Source organism: Sceloporus occidentalis, unplaced genomic scaffold (assembly GCF_023333645.1).
Source record: "Sceloporus occidentalis isolate IW3139 unplaced genomic scaffold, rSceOcc1.0.p SCAF_7, whole genome shotgun sequence".
In the NCBI taxonomy this organism is placed as follows: Eukaryota; Metazoa; Chordata; class Lepidosauria; order Squamata; family Phrynosomatidae; genus Sceloporus; species Sceloporus occidentalis.
Genome location: NW_028316987.1, coordinates 19971618 through 19993976, shown reverse-complemented (window position 1 = coordinate 19993976; position 22359 = coordinate 19971618). Strand labels below are relative to the sequence as shown.

General features: G+C 39.7%; 1 protein-coding gene and 1 long non-coding RNA gene across 2 annotated transcripts; one reads left to right on the top strand and one right to left on the bottom strand.

Annotated features, from left to right (window-relative positions):
• Positions 1-6288: 6288 nt before the first annotated feature.
• Positions 6289-20194, bottom strand: LOC149309369 (uncharacterized). Its single transcript, XR_016281835.1, has 3 exons — positions 19753-20194; positions 15727-15998; positions 6289-6755 (listed from the first exon to the last, which is right to left on the bottom strand). It is a non-coding gene; the product is annotated as an uncharacterized LOC149309369 (long non-coding RNA).
• LOC149309370 (chondroitin sulfate N-acetylgalactosaminyltransferase 1-like) lies at positions 6582-19785 on the top strand. The gene is made up of 7 exons (XM_089531246.1): positions 6582-7212; positions 8287-8503; positions 12538-12639; positions 14595-14773; positions 16349-16443; positions 19076-19157; positions 19450-19785. Exons 1-7 carry the CDS (start codon positions 6582-6584, stop codon positions 19731-19733), a joined length of 1590 nt encoding a protein of 529 aa, XP_089387372.1. The 3' UTR covers positions 19734-19785.
• Positions 20195-22359: the final 2165 nt, after the last annotated feature.

Genomic DNA, 22359 nt, shown 5'->3' with positions numbered 1-22359 from the left:
GACCCAAGAAATGTTTCTGTTGTTTGGACCTATAGCAGTGGTTCCCAACCTTCCTAATGCCGTGACCCCTTAATACAGTTCCTCATGTTGTGGTGACCCAAACCCATGAAATTATTTTCATTGCTACTTCATAACTGTAATTAAATAGGTGTTTTCCAATGGTCTTAGGCGACCCCCATGAAAGGGTCATTCGATCCCCAAAAGGGTCCCGACCCACAGGTTGGGAACCACTGACCTATAGCAACTGTATGACTAGGAGGTCTCCACGGGTCCCAGTCATCAACACCTCAACTCAGGTCTTGCAAACTGAGGGCTGGGTCAGGACATCCTTGGATCAATCAATTCATCTTTAAAGTGGTTTTCTTATCTTCCTACTGGTTTCCACTGTTGTTGTGTGCCTTAAAGTGATTGCCAACTTATGGCAACCCCAAGGTGAATCTACCATGGGGTTTTCTTGCAAGATTTGCTCAGAGGCAGTTTGCCTTTGCCTTCCTCTGGGGAGGAGAGTGTGTGACTTGTGCAAGCTCACTCAGTGGATTTCCTTGGCTGAGTGGGGATTTAAACCCTGGTCTCCAGAGTCATACTCAAGCCACTACACTATGCTGGCTCAGTAGTCATCAGTAATGAAATGGATGCTGCTGATTTACATGGATGGATATGGACTGGACAGTCAACTTGCACTGCTAAACCTGTTTAAATATTTAGCATTCTCTGTGTTATAGATACAATGAGTCTGTCTTATCCCCCTCTCTAACCCCTGGTAACTTTCCATATATCACTGTGACCACTGAGAACCTGGTTTGTTTTAACAGATGTCATCAACTTCTGGTGAGAAAGTATACTTTTGTAATAGACAAATGTTTGTTTCTTTTTACTATTACTATCCACCACCTCAATGAAAGCTGGTGTCATGTCATGGCTAATATTAGATGTCTTAGCTGTGAAACCTTGGATTCCAAAATTAGTTCAGCCTCTCACAAGGTGGCCTCATGCAATTCACTGACCACAATACAATACTGTATGCAGTTCTAGTTTAGGACCTATCTTACCCGGTTGCTATGAGGATTACAACAAGGTAGTATAGCACCATATTAATGTGAAAAGAGATCTCATGAGGAACCCTTTTCTCTTTCCCACAACTCTCACAGATAACATCTAGTGGGAACACAGGAGAAGGCCTTTAGGGTGGCTACCCCCAGACTCTGGAGTGACCTTACTAAAGAGTTTAGACTGGCACACCCTCCCTGTTATCTTTCTATTGTTGCATGCCTTCAAGTCGTTTCCAACTCATGGTGACCCTAAGGCAGTGAACCTATCATGGTTTTTTTTTGTGGCACGTTTCTTCAGAGGGGTTTGCTATTGTCATCCTCTGAGGCTGAAAGAGTGTGACTTGTCCAAGTTCACCTAGTGGTTTGCATGGCCAAGCAGGGATTCAAACCCTCGTCCCCAGTCAGAGTTCAACACTTAAACCACTATGCCACACTGGCTCTGTAGATAGATACAAAACTTTTTTTTGTTTTAGCCTTTGATGGCTGATTGCTCAGAGGGGAAAAGCCTTTCAGAATTTGCATTGTTCCCCTCCTTTTTTAAAATTGTAACTGCTTTTAATTCTATTGATGGTTTAGTTATATTTTGAACTTCTGTATGAAGTGATTTTTCTAGATGTTTTACCATTTTCTGTTTTACCTTTTGTATGCTGCCTTGAATCCCATACTGGGAAAAAGTTGGGATGATGATGAGTTAAAAACACTGTAAATAAAGGTAAAATAATTCCACCACTGAGTTCAACGAACATGTCCATTTCACTGTTCAATCCATTCATTTAAATATGACTGTTCTTCCTTTTTCTCACAATGCTAGCTAGTTCTGCAGTTCAAAGGTATGTGATGCTGACTCTCCATCTTTCCTGGCAAAATGAGAGCTCCCACAGGGGTTTGGTTATTCTACAAAATAACTGAAGGGTATTAACAGTACAGTAATTCTGTCTACCATTATCTCTACTCTTTCTCTGGGGCCCTCTCATATGACACATTTATAGGACCATGATTCTAGTTTAACTGCAATGATAACATGTTATGGAATTTTTGGGCTTTGTGTCTGGTGACGCACCTAAACTCTTTGGCTCAAAATTCTAAATATCCACCCTAAAATACAAATCCCAGAATTCCATAGGATGATGGATGATGGCAGTTACAGTGAAATCACAGCATTATAGTTGTGTCTCATGAAAGAGCCCTCAGTTGGTGCTTTGTATTCCTCAATCTCTTTCCTCTCACATCTTCCAGTCTCCCTCAGAATTTCTCCCCACCACACAATCCTTCTCAGAATTTCCTCTTGTTAGGGGCAACATTATTTCTGCACCATGCAAGCCTTAGAGGGGTTACACTTTACACAGACACGTGAAGGGAACATATTTGCATCAAGTCACACAATTGTACTTCTGTTCAGACTAGTTTAGTACAGGTGTGCACATGGTCTCTGCTCTGGAGTTAAGAGGATTTTTACATGTGGGTACACTACAGGAAAGAAAGCAGGTATGGAGATTCTCACAGGCATTTAAACAGTGTGGACACATTACAGCATGCAAAGGGATCTTGTGTAAAAGCTTTGAGACTAAGGGGTTATTCAGATTTTTTTTAGCATGAATATTTGAATAATCTCACTCATGCATTCCAATTTTATTGTTCACACTATTCTTTTGTATTGGAACTGTACCTCTGCACATCTCTGTGAGTTCTGCTGCTCACACATGCCAGCATACAAACAGAGATGGAGTCGATGATGCGGGTATATTCCAAACACATTCAAGGCATGCAGAGCTTTATCCCGGTTTATCCTGGTTCTGTTCACACCAGTTAGTCACACAGCCCACAATGCAAATCATTTAGAAAAACTCAGGGGAAACCCCAAAATTGATTGTTTAAGTTTAAGTGTTTTTTAGCAGCTCTTTCCCCAAAAAACTTAATTGGATGCATTCAAAATGGATGTGAACATTCATTCAATCCACATTCTACTGGGATGATTTTTGTAAGCATGTGAACTGGTGCCCAGGAAGGATCTTTATAATCAGACTGTATGAATAGCCATAGAAATGCAAAACCTGTGCATATAGTCATGAGTTTTGCATTTCTAAGGCTATTCATACAGTCTGATTATAAAGGTCCTTGCTGGATATGGTCATGAGGAGAGCCAGGGTGGCGTAGTGGTTTGGACCAGGGTTTGAATCCCAGCTCGGCCATGAAACCCGCTGGGTGACCCTGGGCAAGTCACACACTCTCAGCCTCAGGGGAAGGTAATGGCATACCTTCTCTGAACACATCTTGCCGAGAAAAACCCATGATAGGGTCAAAAATGACTTGGAACACACACAAGAGCAACAACGGTCATGAGGTGACAAGTTCTTTTTTAACTGTGGTCCTTGAGGGACAAAGGCAGGAGGAAAGATGTTGCCTAAGGCCTTATGACTATATGGATGGTGGAGGGTTTTTTGGAATGCAGACTGGGAACCAGAAAGAGGATATGATAAACTGGGTAAGAGCTGGGATGTTAACCAATGTTATAATATGTGTACTGTGCCAGGAAGCCATTGTCTCTGTTCAATCCACTGTTGATGGATTGCAGTTTGTGGATATACTCTAATTCATCTGTTTCTCTTTCCAATCTTCCTTTGTATTCCTTTTGTTCAAGGACCACTGTTCATGTACACCAAAAGGTATGAATGCCTCTGTTGTAACTCATGCATCTAAAACAGGGCACACCATGATTATAAAAGGTGTCCTTTAATCTCTCTTCCCTCCTCCCATGATGCGATCTAAACCAGAGAATATCTGGAGCTGAGTCTGAATAAGGTCTTGTAAGAAATGATAGCTCCGTACCTGTTTGACAGTTGCTGTTTGAACCTCTCTGGCCAAAGCGTTTGAATGCTGTGACTGCTTTCAGTAACACATGGAAGTATTCATCAAAATCACTGAGATGTCATTTCTGTTAGCACAATCAATCCTTTCACAGGCGTTGGGCTTGTATCATAGCAGTCAAAGGCGTAACTGTGCAAAATGGAAGTGTATAGACATAGCTGTATTTCATGCTCCATGCTGACCTTGTTCTTAATGAATAGGTATCTGTCAGAAGCCATTTTGCACTGAGGAGAAGGCACAGGCATTTGGCAAATGTGTAAGAATGAAAAGGCACTAAACTGTTGGCATTCCTACCAGATGAACGAAGCGGTGGGCCTCAGGATGGTGCTAGAATGCCATGGTTTAAATTATGGTCAAAATGCCCAATGCATTTCAATCACAGACCTTTCTTAGTGGGTAACATATCACATATGCATAGAAACTGGACATTAAAATGAGCATCAATGATTAAAATCCATTGTAAACATTTGATCTTCCAATGAGAAGTATTTACTATGATGTGATGTTGCTATAACAACTGATTGATGGACTGTACTGATCAATACCCATGGAACATGTAGTGATGTATTGATCGATAACCATGGAATACACGATAACCATGGAACACACTACACACTAAATAACTATAACTATTATTCAGCTCTGGGAAACCTAGAAAGGTGAAGACACAAATCCAATTGCTAGTCCCAGCCAGAGTGAATCCATTGAATCAATTGGTTTTAGGGTTGCCAGACCTCAAGGCTTGGCCCTGATTCTTCAGTTTTCATTCATTATCTCAAGGCAGAAAGGGTGCAGATTCTCCAGTTTGGGGGGTTCAGCTCTGGGCAATAGGACAACATGCTTTTATCTTTTTTAATTGTATTCTATTTTTAAATAAACTATCTGTTTTAATATTGTAGTAGTTTAATTCCTTTTTAACTCATTTTTGTAAGTGTTTAATTGTACTGTGTTTTTTAGACCATAAACCATTTTGAATCCTAGTTTTGAGGGGAAAGAAGAGTACAAAGAAATATAATAATAATAATCTCCAATTCAAGTTAAGAGAGCAACAGCTTGATACAATTTGCAAGGCTTAATGATTTGTTTCTGCAACTTACAAAAACTCTTGGGGCAGAGTAGGGGGATGCCTATGTATTTAATTAGTTAACTTCTTCCTTCCCTCCCAATCATTGTGGTGCCAGGGCTCATATTTCAATGTCATTGGTGCTTAATGCATAATGCTTAATGACATCACCAGGGGCCATCCCTAGATCTCAGGTTTTGGTCCAGAAATCATAGCTGTCCACCGCTATGATCTTTGGAATAGCGGTATATAAATAAAACAAATTATTATTATTATTATTATTATTATTATTAATCCTGAACTGAGTAATCCTAATGGGGTTCATGCTGATTTACCATTCAGCAATGGATTCAATGGGTCTACTATAGTAAGGGCTAAAAGTTAGATTTAGCTCAAAAATTACTAATTGAGAACACTCCTAAGTCCATTTAGCCTTTTATTGACCACTGACTAAATGAGAGCATTGCTGTCTAGCCTTGTATTAACCAGTAAGGGCTATTGGGGATCTGAGCCAGAGACAGGTCTTTCCTACTATCCACTATCTGATCTTATCACTCTTCTATAATGCTTTTCTCTGTTCCATTTTCAAACACTGTTCAAAAAGCACTGTTCCAGAAAAGCAGTAATCAAGCAGACGCTGAGCTCTCTGGCTAAGAATTCTAAATGCATCATGAAACTACCAATTCCAGCTTTCCATAGGATGTTGACATGGCAGTTAAACTGGAATAATAGTGCTATAATTGTGTAGTGTAAAAAGGGCCCTGGTCTCAAGAGTACATGTGTCTGCTTCCAAAGGGTGCCCTTTAAGGCAGTTGGTAGGAGTGTGGGACAACCTCTAACTTGTATTTCATATGGAGAGCTAACAAAATGTGAGCCAAGGAGCAGCAAGTGAGAAGCATCTTTGGGAGCCCACAGAAATTGCATACGTTAGACCTCTTAAGTACAAAGGTTCCATTCAGTCACTCTACATTTTTCTGAATCTGCCAGTAAAAGCAATGGCTCGTGGCTTCTATGGCAATAGGCCCCTGAATTTGTCCCAGGTTTTAGTCCAAACTTTGAAAGAGCTATCTGATATATTGAAACTCATTTGGGATGAGCTCAGTGCCTTAGATGGATCCTTTAAAGTTCTGACTGAAACTGGAATGGATTCACCATCCGACTGACATGGAAGCTACTAGCCACCGCTGCCTGACGAAAGCTGTGCAACAGCATACATTGCTATGCAATACATCCACACACAACAGACAATTTAGCCTACAGATTTACATATGGAACATTCACATATTGTTGTGGTTCAGAAATGTGGGGTAATGGCTTTTAAAAAATGAATTTATTTGCATAGGATGTAAATGATATATTTCTTTGTTTTTCAGTGTCTCCTCCATCAGTGTCAGGCGGCAAAACTGAATGGGACCAATAGATTCTATTTGGTTAACAACAGTGGTTCGTCGGCTTGCTTTTGGCTCCTTCCAAGTGGGCATGTAATGCTGTCCAGTTTCCATTGACTACATGCAATGTAGCATTGACAAAATCAGATGAGCTGGGCATTGACAAAGATTGACAAATCCACAGGAATGTGGGTGCTACCAACTGCTTAATAGACCATGGTTCGGCGAGGGTTAGTGGCATGGCTCCCTCGGATGGTGGTTTTGCTGGTGGTTCTCTGCTGTGTGGTATCTGTGCTTTATATGTTGGCCTGCACACCGAAAGGTGACAGCCAGCAGCTTGCCTTCCCCAGGGTCAACATTCCTACAGGAAAGGAGGAGTATCAGGCAATCCTACAAGAAAGAGAAGAGCATCATTGGGACTATATCAACAGTCTGAAGAGGCAAATTGCTGAGCTGAAGGATGAGCTCCAGGAGAGGAGTAAGCAGCTGAAGAACATACAAGGGCACAGCACTGACTCTCTGGGAGTGGGAATAGACCAAGGGAATGCAGAGAAGCCCCAGAATACTCTCTTGCAATTCCTGCATTCCCAAATGGACAAAGCAGAGATACACACTGGTGTCAAGCTGCCGACTGAATATGCGGCACTGCCCTTTGAGAGCTTCACCTTGCAGAAAGTATATCAGCTGGAAATGGGCCTTACACGTCACCCTGAGGAGAAGCCAGTGCGGAAGGACAAGCGGGATGAGTTGGTGGAAGCTATTGAGCTGGGTCTGGAGACTTTAAACAGTCTAGCAAGCAGCAGTGATACAAACCGTAGGACATACTCCCCCTCTGATTTCATAGAAGGTATGTATTTTTTGGAGTCACTTTGGAGTGGGTTGTGCATTGGTGTGCCTTGGAATGGCTCATGCTTGAACCAAATGACTGAACTCTTTTCTATATCAGAGCACTAGTACTGTGTACCTACAGTCCACTCTTTGTATTCATGGGGGAAAGCTCTTGCTGTTAACTGCCCTTGAGTTGACTTTGACTCATGGCAACCCTGTGGATGAGACCTCGCCAAGATGCCCTGTCCTCAAGATCTCTTCTCAGGTCCTGCAGGCCCAGGGCCTTGGTCTCCCTGATCAAGTCTAGCCATCTAGCACTTTCTATTACCTTTCGCCTTTCCTAGCATCATTGCTTTTTCAAACAATTAATTTTTCCTCATGATGTGGCCAAAGTACGACAGCCTCAATTTAGTCATCCTTATTTCCAGGGAGAGTGTGGGCTTGATCTATTCTAGAACTCATTTGATTGTCTTATGGGTCATCCATGGTCATCCAAGGGGGGGGGAAAGGATTAAAAAAACCCACATCTCAAATGAGTTGATATTTTTTCTATCAGCCTTTTTCACTGTCCAGTTCTTGCATCTGTACATTGTGATGGGGAATGCAATGGCTTGGGCTATCCTTTCTTTAGTGTTCAGTTATATCTTTACACTTTATCATCCTGTCCATTTCCTTCATAGCTGCCCTTCCCAGTCCTAGTCTTCTTCTGATTTCTTGAGCGCAGTTTCCATTCTGGCCAATATTTGAACCCAGATATGGGATCTCTGTAACTATTTCAATTGTCTAGGGTGAATTCTTGTAGATCTTCGATGGTCATTATTTTAATTTTTTTAATGTTCAGCATTAATCCAACCTTGGCATCTTCCTCCTTGACCTTCTTTAGTTATTGTTCCAGGTCTTTGTTGGTTTCAACTATTAGTTTTGTGGCATCTGCATGTCTTAGGTTGTTAATATTCCCTTCTTCTATCTTCACCCCTCCTTACTTTTGAGTCCCCAACACCACTGGACTTGTTCCCCTTGTAGCTAAAAAGCCACCTGTACTCTATTTAGGCACTTCTTGCTAATTGTTGATTTTTCTCTGTTTTTCTAACAGGCATTCACCGAACAGAGAGAGATAAAGGCACTCTGTATGAATTGACATTCAAAGGAGACAAAGGATATGAATTCAAGCGAATTGTTCTCTTCAGACCATTTGGCCCCATCATGAAAGTTAAGAATGAAAACCTCAATATGGCCCACACCCTCATTAATATCATAGTTCCACTGGCAAAAAGAGCTAACAAGTTTCGGCAGTTTATGGAAAACTTTAGGTTGGTACAGCTGCACGCGTTTTATTCCCCTAAGCAGTGAGTAGTCTGGGGGCAAAGCAAACTGGATTTGTGAATTTTGAAAAAGAGATTGCTGTAGCTTTATTTTGTAATATTTGCTTTACTTACAAATATACAAACAGGACACAAACAGAGGCATGCAGGATTTGCTCCATCAAGGCAGTGGATCTTTTTTCCTTCTTTGTTTTATTTATTTATACTTCTGTTAGTGTTTTTTCCTTCCAGGTTTTAGAGGACCTATTCCATAACTAAGTAATAGAGGGTCAACAAGATCTTGGCAGTAATACATGCCAACCAACTGGGTTAACTATGATTCCTTATTTTGAGAGAGAATGAGGGTGTGAAAAAGTTAAATTTCAAGTGCAAAATGGGAATAATGTTACGTACTTTATTGGTGCAATGAATAAGGTCTACTATTTACTCCCAACAGTTGTTTTTAGCCAGAATCCTGGCAACATATACATATACTGGCACTGGTTTAGTTTCCCTTATCTGAAATGCTTGGGACCAGAAATGTTTTGGATTTTGGGGTGGGTTTTTTTTTAATACTTGTATTCCAATAATGATATATCTTGGAGATGAGATGCAAGTTTACACAAAATTCATTTATGTTTCTTATACAACTTGTAAAGGGATCTTGCAGCACCTTTAAGACTGTGTGAAAGAAGTTGTAGTATGAGCTATTGTGGTTGAGTCTACAAAAGATCATGTTAAAACTTCTTCTTTCACACAGTGTGAAAGGTGCAGCAAGATCCCTTTGCATACTGATATTCCAGATGGTTAAGATGCTCTATATACTACTTCTAATGTTTTTTAAAATAATAATAATAATAATAATAATTTAATATTTTTCTATATCAATTTTATGTTTAAGCAGATGTATATTTTATTCTTATGCCTTAATCGAATGTACCCCACTCCCTTGTGCTGGTGGATAATAAAGATTTATTCTATTCTGTTCTATTTATATTCCAGACTAACATGGGTATCTGTCTGAATTCAAATACACTTTGTACACATAGCATGGAGATAATTTGATTCAATATTTTAAAAATAATTTTGTGCATGAAACTAAGTTTGTGTACAGTGAACCAAAGAAAGCAAAAGTATCACTATCTCAGCCACTCGTGAAAAACCTTTTGATTTTTGGAGTATTTTGTATTTTGGGATTGTAGATAAGAGAGACTCAACCTGTATAACCCTTGATTATACTGGTGTACATTCCTACATCTACTAAGGAAGATCAAATAAGAAAGTGCAAAAGCAGGTTTAATGTTGAACATAAAGAACACAAAAATAATTACCACCAAGGAACTTCACAAGTTCAAACTAGACAATGAAGAAATAGAAATAGTAAAGGAATTCCCATACCTGGGTCAAACATTGATAGAAATGGGGACTGCAGTCAGAAAATCAGAAGAAGATTAAGAATGGGGAATGTTGCTATGAAAGAACTAGAAAAGATTCTAAAATGCAAAGATATATAACTGAGCACAAAAGTTAGAATCATACAAGCCATTATATTCCCTATTACCATGTATGGATGTGAGAGCTGGACAGTTAAGAAAGAAGATAGGAAGAAAATCCATGCATTTGAGAAGTGATGCTGGAGAAGAGTGCTGAGGATTCCATGGACAGCCAAAAGGACAAACAGATGGGTCATCAAGCCGGAAACCTCCCTCGAAGCCAAGATGACCAAAGTGAGGCTGTTGTACTTCGGACACATCACGGAAAGGAAAGACTCATTGGAAAAGACAAAAGTGCTGGGAAAGGTGGAGGAAAGTAGGATGAGATGAAGGCCACATACCAGATGGATGGACTCCATTAAGGAGGTTGCAGGAATGAAGCAGGGCAGTGGAGGACAGAGGGTCTTGGAGATGTCTCATCCATAGGGTCTCCATGAGTTGAGATTGACTCGAGGGCAGTTAACAACAACAAATATTCCTTAACAGATGTTGTATAGGAAGATGCAGTGGCACCATTTTTCAATTTTTCTCAATCCAAGGGCCTTTTTTTAACTAATAGAAATAATGAGCAGCAAACAATTTATCAAGCAACTTCTTTAACTGTGTGACAAGTAAAATCAATGGGTAGATTTCAAACACTACGAGTAATGGAAGGGAATAACTTCTGAAAATACTTCCAAAGTCAGAGTTCAGCCCAGGTGGAACAAGCTGGGAAAGATTCCTTTCTAGAGCCCTGGAAAACTACTTCCAATTAACACAGAAAATAATGAACCAAATGGATCTGTCCTCTGGCTCACTATGAGGCAATGGCCACCATAGACATACCTCCACCTCAGAAGAAGCCACCCCTGGACATGCTGAAACCAGATGCCATTGAGATGTAGCTCATGTCCAGACACATGGGTAGCACCAGAGAAGAGAGAAGGAGGCAAATGCCCTTCTTCTTCTTCTTCTGCCCTTTGCTGGAAGTTACTTGAAGGAAAACAACTTGCCCAATTAAATTAGACATTAAAAATTAACCTGTAAATTGATCCATTAGAAACAATTACTAATTGTGTGGAAATACGTTAGAAAAGCAACATGAATTTGAAACACACATTTTTTTTTCTGTGAGAACTCTCATTTGTGAGAGAAAGCTGGCACCTCTAGAAATGAATGTTGCTTTATCTATTCCATCCTGACTCATTTTTTCCCCTGGTGCTGTGACTTGTCCACAATACCAGTGGCTAACTGAGTTAAAGGGTGTTTTTTTTCTAGCAAAATCATTTATAGAGCTGGATTATTTCTGAACACCCAAGTTCTTCTGGATTCAGTGCAGTTTTCGAACAAGGAAAAATGCACAGATACAAGAGCAGCAGGTTATTGCCCCTTGCATTTGTGTACACTCTATTGCTGTTTGTGTTTGGTCTTTTCCTGTTCTCTGTTCCACTGCTCAGGAAGATCTGGTTGTTATAGTCCTTCTTGTTCAGGAGGATTCCATAGCCAGCCTAAATGGCATCAGTCCAGCATCTGAGGATACTAAATTGCTTGTCTTCACAGAAGCTGATAACTTCCACATCAATAGTTCATCATAAGACAGCCACTAACAAACTCAAATGTTTCTAGTCTGAGTCACAAACTAGTTCCTAGTTGTAAAAATCAAACTAAATGTTGAGAGAAATGCATATTCCTTGCTGTTAGCATGTAGGAAAGGACCTTTCATAGAGCTGCATGCTTTAGCAATCAAAACTGCAAATTAAGTCAAATACAAGAAGCCAGTTACAAGACAATAGACTTTTCTCTACAAAATGTGAGTTGAGAGAAAGCATATACTAGAACAAACAGATGTTTAAACTGTGCTGAAAAAAGCAGTTTCAAAGTGCAGGCTAAGATATTGTTTAGTTTGAACATATGTAATACCTACAACTTAATGGGTTGAGTCTCCCATATGCAAAATGCTTGGGAGCAGAAGTGTTTCGGATTTTGGATTTTGGGGGGATTTTGGATACCTGTGTTTGCCTATGAGATATCTTGGAAATGGGATCCAAGTTTAAACAACAACAATAACAAACCATTGATGTTACAGATACACCTTATACACATAGCCTTAAGGTAATTTTATACAATATTTTTACTACTTTTGTGCATGAAACAAAGTTTGTGTACACTGAACCATCAGAAAGTAAAGGTATCATTATCTCAGCCACCCATGAAAAGTTTTGGGTTTTTGGAGTATTTTGAATTTTGGTATTCCAGATAAGGGCAACTCAACCTGTGTATTATATTAGTTTCATACCATTTTAATTGCCATAGTTCCATCATAAAAATTCTGGGATTTGTAGTTAGAAAGTGCCCAGGTACCATGAAAAGAGAGAGAATGAAGATTAAATCAATAATTATGTAGTGTAAAAAGGCACTTTAGGGACCTTTGGGATTAAAATATCAGACCACTGGAAGTTCAGGAGCATAGATTCTTGGTGAGAGTACACTAGAGCTACAGACACACAAAAGTATTAATATTTCTGTGAATTTTTTGTGAGAAGCAGGCTAATCTGTTAATATCTGTTCCAGGGAAATGGGAATACAACAAGACAGAAGAATTCACCTAACTGTAGTTTATTTCGGGAAAGACCAAATGACAGAGGTCAAAGAACTGCTGGAAAATACGTCTAGGTAAGTTTAACATATGTTTTTATGCTTTTGCTTTTCAGAAATCAAAGGAAAAATATTTGTTAGCTGCCTATGTTTTCCCAGTAGTAGGTTGTGGAATTGGGTAGTTTTTAATCTATTTAGAAAAATCACTAATGAATATAATTGAATTGTGTCACTTATAATAGACATATCAATGGATCTTGATTTTTCCTTAATAATAACTTTTAAAACAGTTTACTCATGCATCAAAAGAGTGATCAAATGTTCAATGCACATGAATGTTCATGTTATATTTTGTGTTAGAACTTATCCTCTTAATTTCCATAAGGAATCCAAAAAACACATCAAACCCCATTTAGGGGCCATATTCGTACATAATGACAACCTGGGAATTCTGGCTTAATAAACCATAATGTGAATTAGCTTTTTGCTAATAATTCCTGCTTCAGGCTTTCTGTTACATGAATAAAAGGACCAGAAAGGGGACAATTACTTGTGATGTCTGAACGCAGAATTGTAGTTAAGCATGCTCAAACAAGCTAGGATTAGTAAGCCAACAACAAACCCTATTTTAACACTATTATGGAATCACAGGCCTGTTACAGACTGCCAAAATAAAGCTGCTTCGGGTCTCTTTGGAGGTATGCTGTTTAAATGATGCATGGGTCCTATGAGTCCGGAGGTCGTGCCAAAGCCAGACTCCATTCCTAAGCACTGGAGGGCAGCTTTGGTGCAGCTTCCGGATTCTTAGGATGCATGCATCATTTAAATAGCATACCTCCAAAGAGACCCGAAGCAGCTTTATTCTGGCAGTCTGTAACAGGCCATAGAGTCATAGAGTTGGATCATTCTAATTACTTTGTTGTGTGCCTTCAAGTCATTTCTGACTTATAGGGACCCTACAGTGAACCTATCATGTGGTTTTCTTGGCAAGATTTTTTCAGAGAGGGTTTGCTGTTGCCTTCTTCTGAGGCTGAGCGAGAGTGACTTGCTGAAGCTCACGCAGTAGGTTTCCTTGGCTGACTGGGGATTCAAAGCTAGTCCAGCACTCAAACCACTACACCACACTGTGTCTCTCTATTTACTTAGTGATCAATAATTTTATGATGATGGCTAAGGATGTCAATGTCCTCACCAAACGTTTATTTATTTAGCACCACCAGTGTAATTTACACTACGTAACTGCCTTTACATAAGCAGTTTAGATTTGTTAATTTAACAGTTCCCCATTTACAAACTAAAAAGACATACATACAAGGAAAAGAGGATGGCAGTTGGTGGGAGGATTAATTTCAGCAGATGTTGGCTGCTGTTCTCTCCTTTGGAGGTCACTGCAATGGCCTTTCATCAGTTGCTGGTCCTAGGCACAATGGATCTCTGCCTACCTGGTCTTCTCTCCCTCTGAGGGCAGAGCAATGGCAATTGGTATTTTGACTTCTACAGTTCTTGTAAGAAGTCATGACAACTGTAATGAATGCCAAACTAGGTAAAATAATCCAGCAAAGTTTGCATAAGAGTACATACTCAAGAATACATCCTTGCATAAGAGTAAATACTCAAGTCAGTTGACATAGATTATATTCAAAAGACCCTGAATATAATTCTTGCTTCATAAATTTAGAACACATCAGTAGCCTAGCCTAAGTAAACCAAGTGTACAAAAGCTCATGCTACCAATTTTTTGCACTGTTAGTCTCAAAGGTGCTGCAAGATGCCTTTGCATATAGTGATTACAGTACAGCACAAAAGGCAGCAGTTTACCTATTCCTATTTTAGTGATATTAAGACTGCAATCCTATATGCAATTATCTGGGAGTAAGGACTAATGAACTCAGTGGTGATTATTTCTTTAAGTCTTTATGGTTCTCAAAGACCTTAATTTAATCATAGTGAATTAACTTGATGCATATCTAATTACTCTTCTTTTTTTAAGACAAAGCAGCTGAATAAAACTGAAGTGTTATTCCTCCTTGCAGATCAGCCAACTTCAGGAATTACACTTTTATCCAGCTGGATGAAGAATTCTCAAGAGGCAAAGGTCTGGATGTGGGGGCCCGATTTTGGAAAGGAAGCAATGTTGTTCTCTTTTTCTGTGATGTGGATATATACTTCACAGCAGAGTTCCTCAACACATGCAGACTAAACACACAACCAGGTATAGTTGTCCTTAGATTTAGAGCTTTGTAGTGACATATGGGAAGAACAATTTGCATTTTTCTAGCTGCACAAGTGACCACTAATATCTGAGCAATGTCAGCCTAGTATAGTTGGGCTTGTATGTACCCTCAGGCACAGGACACAACACACCAGATATAAAGGCACCACTAGATGCAGAGACACAACAGATCTTTCTATAGAATCAAATACGATGGGGTAAGCAGCAAGAGCCAAGTATCTGAGGTGCACTACGGACTTCTGTAGACAAGGGTATGGAACACATCTTTTAAATTACTACAAAACTGCTACTACTGTTAAACTACTGCCTGCAGATAACTGTCCTTTTGAATGACTAAGTACACTGGAAATAAAAGCAACAAAGAACATCAAGGTTGCTGTCATACTGCTAATGTAATGCAATTTGACACCACTTTAACTGTCATGGTCCATCCCAGTCCATCCTATGGAATCCTGGGAATTGTGGTTTGTTGTCACACCAAAGCTCTCTGACACAGAAGGCAAAGTATCTCACAAAACTACACATTCCAGAATTCCATAGCATTGAGCCATAGCAGTTAAAAAGTGCTGTCAAACTGCATCAGTTCTTCAGTGCATATGCAGCCTAAGACAGTTCATTCGAGAATGGGCATGGATCATAATCACATAGGCTTTTCCAGCACCAGAATTCAAAGCTCCCTGGAAGTCCAAGACCCCAAAAAGAAGGAAAATTCCCATGCAAGAACTTGAGTTAACAATAAAGGAAGGCACAATAACACTTAGGGGAGCATTATAGAACACTGAGATGTTGTATGAGAATTTCAGCCCTGAAAAAGGATATAGGAAAGTTGGAGCCGGTCTCACCCTTTGTATGCAGCATCCATGTCAAAGGCAAAAGATGGAAAGTAGGCAAAAATAGAATTTAGATTCTAGTCAACAGACTACATAACTTACCATTCTCTTCATCATCTTTGGCAGTTTGCCTCCTTGTTTCTATGGTTTGCATGTGGTGTTATCCTTTTCTGTTTTTCCTGTGTTATAATAAACACTCCTCTGACTTCATCTTTGAAACTGCTCAGTGATTCAGTAGCACTAACATCATTGCCTTTGAATACTGGGCTTGGGAATTTTCAGTGATGTAATTGGCTATAACCTTATTTTAAAACAATACTTTAAAAAATTATTCACTTGGAGATTCATGGATCCATCTGTCTGATGTGGAGAGCCTAGGTAAGTGATAGAGAGCCCTGTTAGGACAGCTGCTGTAGGATACAACGTACTAAGACTAAGCCTGCTAAAAAGCCCTGGTTATCAGGTATCTTAAAATGCAGATCAAGCTCATTATGGATCAAGGTGGAAGGTGCACACTTCCTCCGAACTTTCTCCTTATGATGATGTTAATTAAAAGCAAGGATGGTAGCAACAATTAGTCTATTTCACATTCTTTCTCTGCTTTCAGTTACTCCTGCTAAAAGCTCACTATGCTGAAAACTAAGTTCAAAACATTCAAGAGCAGGACACTTGTCTGTAAACTAAACAACCAAGTATGTTCAATCCTCTTCCCTCCTCTCCATAGGAAAGAAAGTATTCTATCCAGTTCTTTTCAGTCAGTATAACCCAGGTCTAATTTATGGACATCATAATTCCATCCCACCATTAGAACAGCAACTGGTAAGTAAATGGCTTTATTTTGTAGTTTTGAAACTGAATAGAAAGACATATATATCCAGTCAGCTTCACAAGTGCACTTCCAGATATGGCATGATCTGTAAAACTACAAATGGTCACAGTGGTCAAGATGGATTTTACTACCATCAGCATTTGTCAGTGATCCTGGATTCAGAAGGTGGTTCTAGCTAGACTACTGTATTGGACACTATGCAAGGCTGCCTTCAAAGACAAAATGAAAGCTTCAGTTGGTGCAGAATGTAGCCTTGTAGGTACCAGATTGTCAGAATTGATTACATCAATTTTGCTATCTGGGTTATTGAAAACTATGGGGCTCGACAGACTGCCCAAAAAGGGCGGACTGGAGGTGCTCGTTTTTGCTCCCGAGGGAGGCTGGAGCAGCCAAATGGCGCAGCCTCTGTCCACCCCAAAAAGAATCCGAAAAAACCAGGTTCTTCTTGGGACACCGTGCGGATGTCACAAGTACGCCATTGGCGCACTGTGAAGCATCAGTGATGCAAGTGCGACGGCACGATGTGCGGACGCGACACCACGCTTGTGTCATGGACATGCCCCCCGTGTGGTGCCACCGGCACGTACTAGGCTGGAGAGCATGCAGTTGCTGCATGCTCCCAAGCCCTAGAATTGGCTCCATGATGGCACTTCCCACCCATCTGTCTCAGACCTATATAACCCTATTACTACTGCGCTCAAGGAGTGTTCATTTGGAATCCCCAACTGCAAAATAAAATTTTAAAAAAACTGTTCCAAATAGATTTAATTCACATGTTTTATTAGCAGAGGTCCATTAGGCATTGCTCTGATCTCCTTTGTTTTTTTTCTCTTAGTGAATTGAATTGGGAACCAGAGGCAATCCCCACTTCTCAGTTGCCTCCCTCCCTCCCTGCATCCCCTCCACAGTAGCAGCAGAGGGTGGTAGGAGATTTTGAACATGTTTTGCCATTGGCTGGAAAACAGTCCCTTTTATGCCATTCAAAACAGGAACACATAAAGCAAATGTATATCACAAGCAGGATCCGGCCCTGTATCTTTAATTTTCATAATGTTGTTGGCCACCTTGGATTGCTTGCTCCTGAAGGGTCATGCACATACATGGATGTGAGTGTGGGTCAGTGTATAAAGGTGTGAGTGGGTGTATTATCCTATTCAAAACAGAGATGCATGGAATAATGAAGGTTAACAAATGTTTTGTCCATGCTAGAATAGATTACAAGAGTTTTGCACACTTTTCAGTGAGTTTTCTTATTTAACTATGTATTTCCCCAAATGATTTTTAAAACAAATATTTTGCTCAGAAAATAACACATTTTTGTGCAAATTGCTCATTTTTCAATAATGTCTTGAGACATGAACAATCTTGCATGAGCTAGCCATTATTTCAGTGAAGCGTCCAATGTGTTGAGATACCTGTGCTTATTGTAGGCAGGAAAATCTGCAAGTATTCTTAACATGCTTAAGGCAAAGTTTGTGTTGATCATTCCATCTCCACCCACAATGCAATAATTTAGAGTGCAAAGGATCCAGGAAATTTCATTTGGAAATAAATAGAGAACTGATGTGACTTGTGTGAGACAAACCCTAAGCGTCAAACCTACCTCTAATTTGCAATACTAATAGTGGGCTTTTGTTGTGGTTGTTATCCACCCTCGAGTCGCTCTTGACCCATGGGGACCGTGTAGATGAGACATCTCCAAGACTTCCCGTCTTCCACTGCTATTCTCAGCTCCTGCAAATTCATACCCATGACCTGTTTTATAGAGTCTAGTATCCATCTAGTATGCTCCCTTCCTCTCTTTCTTCTTTCCTCTGCCTTTCCTAGCATTATTTTCCCCCCCCAATGAGTCGTGCAATCTCATGATGTGGCCAAAGTACAACCAAGTACTATTACAAAGTGACTTGGACCCGGAACAGATGGGCCAAAAGGATGTTGTTAATTTTGTATGTTTAATGTTAACTTTATATTGTCTTAAATAGAGGATTTTAATTGTTTTAAAATTTTATTGTGATGTTTTGTTTTTTAGCTGCCTTGGGTCCCTTTCTGGGAGAAAGGCAGCATAGATATTAAGTAAATAAATAAGTAACCCATGGCCCTTAGTTAGCAAGACCTGAGCGGGGCTGTTTGATGCTCAAGGAGGTTTCCAATTCATATGGTTGTCATAAGTGGAAATGATTTAATGTAAAATTACAACAGCAACAACTCATACATAAAGGGAGCCACATCAACATTATCATTGCTGCATTATTGCCAACTAATTTCTTCCAAATACCTGTAACATGAGCTGCATAGACTTAATGGAAAAAGAATCAAACGTCAGGGGACTCAAATAAATATGTTGCCCTGGCCTCAGTGTCCAAAAAGGTCTTGGAGAAATTATGCATATATGTAAATTTAACTAGTTTTAACTAGTTAATAGTTAATTCCAGACTTTGATATTGAGTATTGTTAATTAGCAAATTTACAAACTAGGCCTCAAAGGAGAAATTGTGCAATTAGCACTTATATCGTTAAATGTCATTGTTTATTTCTGAGCTATGAAAATATGTAGACACTTTATACTTTACCTGAGCAAATTCTCTTTATATTCACAGATAAAGATACCTTTGTTTCTTCCAGGTTATAAGAAAGGAGACAGGATTTTGGAGAGATTTTGGTTTTGGAATGACATGCCAATACCGCTCTGATTATATCAATATTGGTAAGAAATTCTGCTTCTATTAAATTTTTCCAAAAGTTGGTCCCATTGTGCCAGATCTCTCGTCTTTTTTTGGCATACTTGAGGCTTCTCCCTAGACCTTTTAATCCCTCCAAAGCCCAATTTAGTTGTGAAATTATATTCAAAGCTATGATATCTTTGTACTAATATTTCCAATATATATAATCTTTTTATTTGTTCTGGCGTGCTTTCAAGCCATTTCAGACTTATGGCAACCTTATCATGGGATATTCTTGGCAAGATTTGTTCAGAGGAGGTATGCTCTTCTTTTTAGGAGGATTTGATCTCGATATAAAAGGATGGGGAGGAGAGGATGTACATCTGTATCGTAAATACCTTCACAGCAACCTCATTGTGATCAGGACACCTGTCCGTGGCCTTTTCCACCTCTGGCATGAAAAGCATTGCTTAGATGAGCTGACCCCTGAACAGTACAAGATGTGCATTCAGTCCAAAGCCATGAATGAAGCTTCGCATGGCCAGTTAGGGATGCTGGTGTTCAGACGGGAGATTGAGGCTCATCGACGCAAACAGAAAGCAAGCAGTAAGAAAACATGAAACCAAAAAGTGTCTTAACTCAGAGATGAAAACTGTAAACCTCAAAGCCACACTTCTGATTCTGATTCTTGCCATTGATTGCATGGCTCAATTTTAGCCTTTTCTCAGACTTTCCTTCATGCCACACCACAGCATCAGGGCTAGAGGACACCCTTTTGTTTTTGTCAATTTATGATTCTGGAAATACAGACAAGACAGGTTTTCAGCTTGGGATGACATATTACAGTATTCTGTAAAGCTTTATATTTTATCAAGTGGATATCATTCTGCTCATAATCAGGGGATGATCTTTGGAGAATGCTTATGTTAAGTTATTCATGACAATCCTGATTCATCTGGGGCCTTGGATCTGCATCTGGCTTGCAGTCACCCATCCAGTTCAATTGTGGGTTAGATGAGCACTATAATGCACATGATCTGTATCAAGTGTACAAATTTGTCTTGCACATCAGCTGATAGTAGATGTCTCTTGTTAGAGCTGAGCATTTAAGATAACTGGGATGCACTTCAAAGATGTTGAAATCTTACTTTCTGTAGGTATAGTCTTAAGGATGTCTGGTGAAGTTTCAAAATTTCTTATCCTATGCAAGTTTAACCAGGTAAAGGGGGAGACAATCAGAGTTCACTGTATGTAAGAGAACATCAGAAAAATTAGGATTTGGAGTTATAATTACGTAACCAAAAAGCCATATTGTCAGAATGTCTGTGAATTAAGTAAATGCAATGTGGTTGCTTATTTTTGAATGCTATCTGGCATCATGTTCATTTGGTCTCAGCAATGCACTTTGAGTTTTATGTTATGTGTACATTTAATTATAAAGACTTGTTGAGAAGTAGCACAGAATTTTAGTAACAAATTTTATAAGTGATTTCACATTGATTTGTAAGTGAACCCCAGTGTGCCTTTGAACTGATCCAGCATTTATCTACTGAAATGTAATTGAAATAACCTGTGCAGATTTAAGTAAATATGGAATTAGCAGAAATAGAGTATTTTGTGGAGAAAAACCTATAAGCACTGGGAACTGCCAAAGCCTTTTCATCAAGACCATGAGCCTTATCACATTACAAACAAACCAGGCAGGCAGGCGAAAGGAAGCATGTTTCTCTTTCTGTCTCCACATGATGTTGAAGTACTTTTGTTATCTTCTGGTGTAACAGGAATTTAACATTCTCTCAATTAGGGGTTGGCTACTTTAAGAGGTCCACAGCTCCCATTAAATGCACACACATGAAAAATATATCTTCAGGCTTGGAATGAGCATGGAAGAAATCTCAGTGGGGTGTGGGAGAGATGGTTTTTAGATAGGAGGGTCTATTTTCAAAATCTAAAATCAGTTCTGGTCTTAAAAAGGGCATCCCACAGGCCTACAACACACCACCACTGCTCCCAAAACACAGGGGATGCTAATGAGGGGATGCACTATTCCTTCTTTCTCTGCATACAAGGTTGTGTGGAAGGGAATTCTAGATACTCTTCTCTAAATGGCAAATTGTAGGATTCCATGGGATATTGGCATGGCAGTTAAAGGGGAATATAGTGATATAAATGTGTTGTGGAAATGGGACCAGAGAGAGAGGGGGAGGGATGAGCGGTCATCACCAGCACAACCCACTCAATATCCCTTTGATGATGTTACCATCAACACTAAGCACCCATTCACACTACAGAAATAACCCGGTGTGAAACCAGGTTATTTCCACAATGTTCCCACTATCCCTGAATTCACCCAGTGTCATTTGCGGGGGGGGGGGGGGGGGGAGGCATGGAAGAAGCCACTTAACTCAGTGTATTCGACACTGGGTCCGTAAGTGCATCTTTTTTTAAGTGCTGCAATGATCCGGATCTTTGGTAGTGTGAGTACGCTACTGAATCGATCCAGATCGCACTGCCTCATTCCTGGAAATGGAGGCACCTCCATTTTAAATTGATATGAATGGCAACAGGGTTAAGTGTGAATGGCAACAGGATTAAAATGGCACTGAAAGATTCGGGAGTGGGGAAACATAGTAGGAACATTGATCTGGTACTGCATCACTGCAGAGATCCGGATCTCCTTGGGACAAAAAAGTAAGCATGAATGCCCCCTGAGCATATAGTTGCTATTTTCTGTGCTATTTCGAAATTTTCTGAATGTTGTATTTTCCCCCCCTCTTGGACTGGCCACTTATAGAAGACCATAACTTTTCTGTTATATTGCCCTCCCTTTCTATATATTCATCTTGCTTCTCTACTGGAGTACTGGATTGCTCTGTCTATCAAGTTCACAGTCTCTGATTGTGACCTTATTATTTGCTGATCAAAGATTTTCTTACCCTTCAGTGTGCATATCAGTTTGCAGCCTCAAAATGTTGCCGTCAGTTAAATAAAGAGAAAGATTAAAATACAAATATATATATTCTGGCATATCCTGATTTACAAACAATTAGATAACACTGTTACTAAAAAACATGGAAGTCCACTGGGATACTTGGGTACCAGCCTGTGAAGAGTAGAAGGCAAATGGTCTCCGACAATATTTCAGCCACTGTGCCTTTATTTTGGCAAACTAATGTTTTCTTTCCTCTTGATCTGGCCAAGATGATCCTTAAACTCAGTAGTGAAATGAAGAGCTAAAATACAACT